Raw genomic sequence first — 9,633 nt, forward strand, 5'->3', positions numbered from 1 at the left:
TGTGATTTTTCATTTAAGACCATAGTAAACCCATTTATTAAATTTTACATTTAGAACTAGATGAGTAATCTGTAATTTTCTAAATAGGTTTCTTTCTCTTGTGTGTTTAAAATTGAGAAGATTTATCCCCCAGAAAAAAAAAAATTAGAAGAAAACTATACTACAGACTGACTAGTGACAATAATATTCAAATCAACTTCAAGTTGATAATGAACAAAGCGTAAAATGAGAACTCTTTATTGGTGCTTAGAGGTGCATTTTATCTGTAACAATAGCACCGTACAACAGATATTTATTATAAAAAGAAGTGTTCGTAACAGTGCAAGTAAAAATAAAGATAAGAAGAGAACGATAATCACTCTTTCCGGTTCAAAATATAAAATTTAAATCTTTAAATGTGTCTAGTGTTTCTTACAGGTTTATTTATCTTATCATTTAATATATCTTTTTTTCTGTTTTACTCCTAAATAATTATATATATCACTTATCTTTTTTCCCACTCATTCTTTTTCATCTTTTTTTACACTTATTTTCTCTTACTCACCCTCTCTATAAGGTTATTTTAGAAAAAATAAGTTACATTTTTTTACACGTGTATTGTCTTTAACCAACCTTGATCAACTTTTTGAATTGCACAATTTAGTTTTTTTCACGCTTATATTTTGACTCAGGAAATATATCAATATGCATAAATATTTCATTTCCATTGACATTATCCAAATTCATCAACTAATACAGGCTATCTGTGTAGCCCCATATCAAGAACTTGATAGCAAACCAACTTTGCGCGAAAGGATAGCATTCAAACATAGTTTTTTGTTTACCAACAAAAACACGTTAACTTAAATAACAGGGCAATTATGTTCATAGGGAGTTGGGGGGGGGGGGGACAGACTAGGCAAGGGAGAGAGAAAGTCCTCAAGGCCAAAGTCATTATTCTCCAAATTCTCTCTTCTAAATAATTTCATATGAACTCATTTATAGCTCCTAACTGTTACATGATATGTAAGGCCAAAAAATTACAAGAATGCAATGGTACTGACAAAATTTTTAAATATTTGAACCTGATCTAAGCAAATGATAATATACAAAGCAACCTGCCTTGATAAGTCTTCAGACAGATTCTGGAAATTGCAAGAGTTAGCAACACTACAATCTCTGTCGGCAGGTTGCTGCGTATTCGAAGCGTTCGTATGTTGCTGCCTGCTATGAAGGCTGGGTCTGATCTCGCCGGAGAGCCTGCTGAAGCTGAAAAACCTGCTGTTGCTGCTCCGGTGGCAAGGAACTCAATTGCTCCGGCGTTAGACTCAACACTTGTTGCAGTAAAACCGATTCCACATCCGAAGGTAGCTGAGCCTGGACAAGGAAGTTGGCATGAATGATATTATCTTATACAGAATTAGTGGCTTCTTTGGTCAGATATAAAACACACAGATGTAACAAGTTGGTTTATAATCAAAGATGGGTTTGTGGTCCAAATGCAAATAAACTCAATCCCAGTTTCATTTCAAGCAGGTGTTAAGCATCATATTTTTTGTTTGGTTGGTTGAATGGGGAAAAATGCTGTCGCGTAGATGTTATAGAGAAATGAAGTAGATGACTTTCTATAATCACAGTAAAATTTGGATGAAATAGAAAACAAATATATGAAGTACTACCTGTATCTCTTATTATAAAATCCAAATAACCGAACTGCGTGATTTAAAAAAACTGTTAAAATTAGTTAAAAGTGATAAATATGTAAGAAATATACAAAAAAAAAAAAAATTCAATATAGGCCCTTATTTATAAGCAGGTAAGTAAGAGTGAGAAAGAACACGAGTATATATGAGCAAAAGATAACAAGAGAGAATATATTAATTAAGGGTAAAATAAGTAAAACTGTATCTAATGTATAGAGAAAACCTCAAGTGCATTTGATAAAAAAAGACAAACCAATTCAAAAATTTGAATATTATAATAAGATACAGAGAGTAATAAAGAATTTAAATGATGTTGAGAAGACCAAAAATTATTTAAGGATATATTATCTTGGGAAAAAAATGATTTTAATATCTTCTATATGCACCCTCTTTTTTACACGAATTAGTTATTGAACAATCAGTTCTAAATTCTAGAGGCATAATAATAGTAATTTAGTTGCCAATGCAGATACCTTCACTCGAGGAGGGAGAAAAGAATCTTTGTATGAAATTATTTGGACCTAACTACAAAAAGATTTATTTTTGGATAAACACACAGAAAGGGACAATTAGAAGGAAAGAAGAGAAACTGTGAATGAGCGAACAGAGTATCCTCGTCTTGGATAGAAAAACATACTCCCCCTTTCCCTTTGATAAAAAACAACTGACCAAATAACATTGATAAAAAAGTTGGTTAAAATTGATTAGAAACAATAGATATCTAAAAACTGCAATTTTTACTGAAAAATATCCTTATCTATTGGGGGGGGGGGGGAGTATTCAGGAGAGAATAAGGAAATTATTAACATAAAGAGGATTGTGGAAGAAAGAGTGTGATGTAGAGAAGGCCTTGGGTACTATATAATAATAAATGTATTGATATTAAAATGAGTAATTAAAGGGGGGCAAAATGGAAAATTAACAAAGAAAATTTGAGATGTCATCTAAATGTCTCTTATAAATAAGAACAAGTCATAGATGGTGATTGTTTCTTATAAAAAGGAACGGAGGGAATATAAGTTATGCAAGAAAGGGGAAAACAATAATACAAATGAGCTTTCAAGTCCCTCTACAGGTCTAACAAGGAAATTTCATGAAAGAAATCGTGTGAAAAGCGAACAAGAAACCTTCAAAACAAAACCATTTCAAAGCAAGCCCAAAATAAAACTTTTAAAACAAGTAGAACAGAGTTCATGGCATTATTGAACGGAACAATACAGCACTTAAAAAAAAAAAAAAAAATGAATATGAAACCAATTACTCCGAAACTTCAATACCACTCAGAAATTCGTATGACAATGATTGACAAAATCTCGTCATTATGATTGAGAATTGAGAAATAATTATCAAATTCGAGTATAGATAAACCAACAAAACATAAACAAAAGTTGGTAGAGAAAATTTTCATTGGAATATCACCAAGTTATACATACCTGAGAGGATTGTTGCTCAGGGTATCGCGCTTCTGATTTGGAAGTTGCATTTACAGGCAATGACACACTTCCAAGAACATGGGAAGATCCCTTGGAAACAGGTACATTCGCAACTGCTGCGGAGAAAGAGGAGCTCCTTCCATCATCCAATTTAGCCAGCTTTGAAGGGCGGCTAAATGGTTCCAAAGGCTCATTTGTTTTCTCTCCTGATCCGAGAGCAATGTTTGAATATGTACTACTTTTCTTGGCCCAATTAGAATCTTCAACGACTTTAGCTGATCTGTCTGCTTCCCTACCAATTGACTGAGGAATACCTGATGATATGGACGAGCCAGGCTGTGTTGATCAATAAATTAGAGGCATATGTTAGTACACTCCATTGACAAAAGAAAAATAAACTTGGCAGGAGAAAATAGAAAAACAGCTTCTATAGTTAAAATGAAAGCATTCAGAATTTAAGAGTCAGATGGTGCAGAATGATGTTGAACATACTCAAGCATGAATCATTTATGCATGTTTAAAAAGCATAAGTTGCATTAGAAAAGTCAAAATGCATGCAGGGTAGACTATAAAGAAATGCATCCAGTGTCAAAATGTCAAAAGCTGTTTTCGTCTAATGTTTTTTTTTTTGGGGGGGGGGGTGTTGTTTTGTTGGGACACTTGGTCCCAAAAACATATCTGGGCTTTTGCAAGAAAAGCTCATTCAAACAATCTACTCTTTCGTGGTGCCATAGGACTATATATTTATGTCATTTCAGAAGCATGGGCCTAAGAATAGAGGGTGAATTCCTTCGTCACTTCCTATTGGTCTGCTTTCCAATAAACAAGGCAAAATTCACAAAAATTGGATCGCACCTGAAAGCCTGCATCGGGATGAATCATCCGAATACTTTGTCCTACACTTGAGTTACCAATTTGTCCGGAATGTTGTAGCAAATGCAATGGCTGATTCAGAGAATTTGAACTTGCCAGCTGAATTGGTGGTCTAACAGGCAAACCAAATGAAGACTGGGGGCGCATAGAAGGAAGCGATGAACTAGAATGCCCAGGCAATGTGCCCAGCTGTACCACTGGGTTGCTTGGATGTTGTGGAAGCTGGATTCGAGGCTGCAAAGGAGGCTTTGGGTGTGCAGGTAATTGATTAGGAACCAAAGAATTATGATGTAAAGCACTTGCTTGAGTTTCTTGAATATTGGGCATCAAGCCAGATGGCAATTTGATCTGCGCATGAGAAGGCAGCCCAGCTAGCGATTGAAGCACTGCAGACTGACCGCGCTGGCTTTCATCTACCAGAGGCTGGGAGGTTTCACCTGCAACTTGCCTAAGGTTTGGCATTTGCAACTGCAAATATAAAAAAGATAACAATAAAGTAAAAGGGATAAAGTTGATGTGAACAAAATATGCGGTAGTGAAACATACCACTTGAGGGGTCACCATTCCTAGCATTATCTGTGCCTGCAAATACAGAAAAATATTTATGAAAAAGGCAGACAATACCCTAAACGCTTCAACCATAATTTCTTGCTGTATAAATTAAATGGGAACAGGATTAAACATTTTGTATAGGTAAACAGAAGGAAACACAAATAGTTCAACCAATGGATTCACCGGACAGAAAATTCGGGCAGAGGAGGAACATTATTCTGTACAGTAATATAGCTATAATGAGATGAGGGTAACTATGCTTTCAGTTGACAAAGGGAACATCTGTTACAAATATCAACACAATGCAAGCACAGAGAATTGAAAATTAGAAAGGTATAAAACATATTTTTGCATATATACTCTTCTATGTAAAGAAAAGAATGTAAGCATTCCTTGAAAAGAAAAAAAGTCTTTCTTATTTAAAATGAAAGTGCATAAGCAATTTCCCAGAAGAAACAAAATCACTGAGTGGACTTAAAACAAAAAGCTTATAAGCATCTTCTACTCCTGCAGCATATTAGAAGCACAATGAAAAGTAAAACTCTGAGGTTTCTCTTAATAGTCCTGCCTACTATTGGCTTTGACTGACCCTTCCAAGTCATCTTCTCATCATCCAAATATAGCAATAATAGGCCTGCCTCAAGTTTTCAGTTCTATCACATAGAAAGACACAGTCTATGATGAAAGACAATGAGAAGAGGATAACTCACACTGGAGTGAAAGGGAACCCCTTTTTTGCATACAGAAAAATCTCAAACTACAGATATATCAATCTCTCATCCTCATTAAGTGACTGTGTCCCCACATTTTCACTAATTTTGTAATTTTTGCACTTTTTCTGTCCAAAATAGTTCTATATGGTATAATTGGTGTGCTGTCCTCATCATACAATTCAGTATCATCTATGCTGTCCAATGAAATGTATCACTGTCATCTGTCTTAGAGCATACAAAGACAGAGAGAATATGCATACAGAAAATAAGCAACCCAAGTCTCAACAGTACAGAATTGAGTATCTTTTAAAGAAAAAGTGAACTAATAAAGAACCATGCGCTTGCACAAACATACTAAGAAAAGAGGAGAGACAAAAGTCCAAACCTGAAAAAGAGCCTTAGGCAACTGCGGTCTAGAAAGTAACAATTGACGAGCTAATTCCTTGTTATGTGTAGCCATTGCCTGCCATCATTACAAATATATAGTAAGAAATAGTAATTTACTAATTTATACAAGAAGATGATCTTAGCTTAACCCAACACCTTGAGCTCAGAGATAATCTCAGTCAGCTGATTCCGAGATAGTCTAGCCAGATGCAAAGTTAAAGGGTCATGGGCCAATCCTGACTGAACCCGCAAACCATTTTGATTTGGCTGGATGCCAGATTGAGGCCCTCCTAGAGCTGCTTCCATGACAGTTGCAGCTGTTATGGCAATATGAAGACCAATAGGTTGACGGTGGGCAGCTTCCCCATGGACAGCTGGCCCAGCTACTTGTTTGTGAGGGTCTTTTATACATTGGAGGAGAAAAAGAGATGATAGAAACAATTCAGAGCCTATAGTCTGAGATAATTAATCAAAACAACTAAAGGAGAAGGATAAAGAACCAACCAACATTTGCAGCCAATCCAGGCCCACCACGACCCTGTAACAAAAAGAACAACAATATAACATTTTCAATAAACTGACGTCTGGAGCATGACTGATTCATCCACGTTAGATAAAAAGATAAAAAGCAACAACAGTAAAAATATACAATTATTTACAGGATCCAAGATACCCTTCACATTAGTTTGAATTTTATGAAACCCATTAATTTTAAGTAGGAAAATCTAGCTCACTTTAATTTGTTTTTAGCAAGAATTAATGAATAAACATTAATCTCTTTAAGCTGTTTCATTAAGGGGATATATGTTTGGAATTGGGTTGATTGATTGGTCATACATGCAAACTTAAACATCTAGTTTAAACATCTAGCTTAAGCAAGTTAGAAAACATCCATCATGATTACTAGATTAAGTTTTTAGTTTAAGGATGTAATCCTAACATCAGAGGAAAAAATGGTGTCCTCTTTCACTAGGAAAAAAAGAGGCCTTTTGGCCCCTTTGGTGCTGACAATTCAAGTAAAAGAACAGTTCTTGTTGCTATATTTTTATATCCTCATCTTATTTGATATGCATAGCAATCGGTGTATTAGGAAATCATAAACAAAGCATTACACAGGAACTAGCCTACTTATGTGTTAGATTTAGGTCCATGATAAATGACAATAGCAACAGTAAATAATTGAAATTATTGTGTGATTTTAGTAACTATAATTTCAAATTGATAAAAACCTCATCATTCAGCACAGTGGAAAAAATTTGATAACAGTAGCTGAGATAAACAAGTCCGAGTAAGTTTGCTACTAAAACTAACATAGAGAAAAGAGGGGATGCGTATATAGTGATTAACACCTTACACTGTCTCAGTTTTTTCATTATAAATCTGATTTTTATTAAAAGCAACACAGATCATATATGACAACAAGGCAAGGCGAGATACATTAATGTAAGAAAATAAATTCTACCAACATACCTGTTCTCTATTTCTGTCAGCACCTTTGTCATTTTCAGCAAAATCAACACGCAACTGCCGTCCATTAATTTCATAACCCTGAAGGTTACGGCGGGCACTTAGAGCAGCAGTCTCTTCATCCTTATACTCACAGAACCCATAACCTTTTGGTTTTCCAGTTTCTCTATCGATGACTAATCTGCAGAATGTATGAGAATAAAATACCTCAACCAAATAATTTCTTAACCATATTAGAAATAATTAGGAAAACCTATATTAGAATATGAACTTTATCCACTATTAACATAGCGAAAATTTGTTTAACCATTGCAGAAATACAAATCAAAGGCGTGTAAATGTACAGAAGCTTTTAACCTCCTCGTGATAGATTAAGGAAAATTTTGAAGCAAGCTGGTAACTATAGCCACTTCGATGTTAAGTAAGAATATCCGAGTTACCAAGATCTCAAGATTAACATGACTACATTTACCCTATTGATGACATCAATCCCCACTTAGAACTTCAATTTTTTGCACAGCAGAGGAAGTCTGCCTACTCTTCTCAAACAGTATAGCAATAATTTAATAACCTCAACCAGTCAAATTTTCAACTTCTTTTATTTTTCCTTAAAATAGAAAAGCTAAAGATCTCAAACAACGGCTTCTACTTTAAAATTTACCTGAATGATACTACAGGCCCAACCTCCTGGCAGATTTCAATAAGCTGTTCCTCTGTGGCATCATATGGTATATTCCCAACTAAAATATATCCAAAGGGGCAAACCAACTGTCATAATTTGCAACAACTAATGTTCATAAAACATCACACGAAAAAAAAAAATTCAATCAGTCAAAGAAATAAAACTTTGAAATTCTCATAACTACCCCGACATTCATCAGCTCCCAATCACTTAAAACTTGAAATCTATCAAGAAAACCGAGCTTTAAGGATAAAGAAATACCAAAAACGCAGCGATGCTGGGAGGTGGCCATGAAATCAAGAAGAGAGGAGAAGGTGAAGCGCTGCTCCATCTTCTTCCTCCTCGCGAGCATGACTCTGCAAATTGATGCAAAAACCAGATGCCTTATAAAAGGCTTTTGGAGATATTGAAAATCTTCGTCTCGGAGCGCGGGGGAGCAGATTCGTACCAGTTTATTGATGTGGTTCCCTCTATTGCAGAGAGTGGTCGAGGAAGACAAAAACTTGGGTTTCGATCTTTGATTAGTCCAGGCTTAACGCCATTGCTCGGGCCTTTTCTTTTCCTTTTTATTTCCTAAAAAACAAAAAAGAAAAATTCAGACAGAAACAGAAACGGGATGGTCTTCACCAAAAAAAAAAAAAAAGAAAAGAAAAAAAAAAAAGAAAGAAAGAAAGGGATAGTACACAACTCAATTTAAATAAAAAAACACATTTTATAAAATTAATAAAAAATTTTCTAATAAGTTAGACCATTTATAATTAAATTCATAATAATTATTTTTAATATATTTAATTTTAATCAAAAAATACTTTTCAATCTTTATACCTATACAACTCATTATAGATTAAAATAATTTTATGAATTACAAATAATATAACTCATTACAGATTAAAAATATTTTTTTATGGTTTAAACATATATATAATTTAACCAAAAAAATTACTTTTTTTGGTTATTAAAATTATAGATTAAAATTACTATTTGGTTAAATTATAAGATATATTTTTAAACAATCAAAAACATAATAAAATTACTAAAGTAAATTAAAATACTTTTTAATTTATTTTGCTAAATTTATACTTTTTAGTTAATGAAAAATATTTTGGTTAGTTTATGAAAAGTATTTTAAGTTTATAATGATTGAACAAATTTCTAAATTAATTATTAAAAAGACCTCAAATTTATCCTACATAACATAAATTTATTGGTTGAATTATGAAGAACGGGGAAAAAAAAAAACAGAGAGAGAGAAGGAGAGCATCAAAGGGAAGAAAGAGAAGAGGGTGGGTTATTTTTTTTTCTTTTTTTTTTGTTGCTAGATTTCACAATTTTAATTTAGGACTCAATCCCTTCAAGCAATTTAGCTTGTTAAAGTGTTCATTTTGCTATTTCATATTTTCAGGGACTTTTTAATGAGAATTTTCCTAAAATAATCATGAATCCTCAATCATCAACAAACAAGACACATTAAAGAAATTATAATTATTAACCAACGAACCAACGGAGCAAAAAAAAAAATTATAGTAGTAATTATTAACCTTGTCTTAAAATATACTACCTTCGGTTCTAATTATAAGACCCAGTTGACTATTTGGGGAGATTAAGAACTTAGTTAAGTTAGTTATTGTAATAATATATGTGTTGTTTTTCCTAAAAATATCCTTGCTAATCAAGTTTGTTATCTATAACTTACTATTATTAGAAGGGATATCATGGAAAAAAGTGGATAAATATGAGAGACAAAGTAGATTGGGTCTTATATTTAGGACCAAAATAAAAGTCAAATAGGGTCTTATAATAAGGACCGGAGGGTAGTAGTACTTTTTTAATTTTATTATATACTT

The 9,633-nt window shown here is 33.4% G+C and overlaps 1 protein-coding gene across 1 annotated transcript; it reads right to left on the minus strand.

Annotated features, from left to right (window-relative positions):
* Positions 1-819: 819 nt before the first annotated feature.
* LOC114748244 (cleavage stimulating factor 64-like) lies at positions 820-8,260 on the minus strand. Its single transcript, XM_028936607.1, has 10 exons — positions 8,051-8,260; positions 7,769-7,847; positions 7,111-7,288; positions 6,145-6,178; positions 5,797-6,041; positions 5,639-5,716; positions 4,535-4,570; positions 3,971-4,456; positions 3,116-3,451; positions 820-1,356 (listed from the first exon to the last, which is right to left on the minus strand). Exons 1-10 carry the CDS (start codon positions 8,139-8,141, stop codon positions 1,207-1,209), a joined length of 1,713 nt encoding a protein of 570 aa, XP_028792440.1. The 5' UTR covers positions 8,142-8,260; the 3' UTR covers positions 820-1,206.
* Positions 8,261-9,633: the final 1,373 nt, after the last annotated feature.

This window comes from Neltuma alba, unplaced genomic scaffold, assembly GCF_004799145.2.
Source record: "Neltuma alba isolate B1F8T4 unplaced genomic scaffold, ASM479914v2 tig00000916_pilon, whole genome shotgun sequence".
NCBI lineage: Eukaryota > Viridiplantae > Streptophyta > Magnoliopsida > Fabales > Fabaceae > Neltuma > Neltuma alba.

What these genes read in the sequence shown, in the direction of transcription:
- LOC114748244 (XM_028936607.1), bottom strand. Translation starts at nt 8,141, where the DNA reads ATGCTCGCGAGGAGGAAGAAGATGGAGCAGCGCTTCACCTTCTCCTCT. An exon ending in GGGCCTGTAGTATCATTCAG is followed by an intron (nt 7,289 to 7,768) that starts GTAAATTTTAAA and finishes TACATTCTGCAG; the next exon opens with ATTAGTCATCGATAGAGAAA. An exon ending in CTGAGCAACAATCCTCTCAG is followed by an intron (nt 1,357 to 3,115) that starts GTATGTATAACT and finishes TTCCTTGTCCAG; the next exon opens with GCTCAGCTACCTTCGGATGT.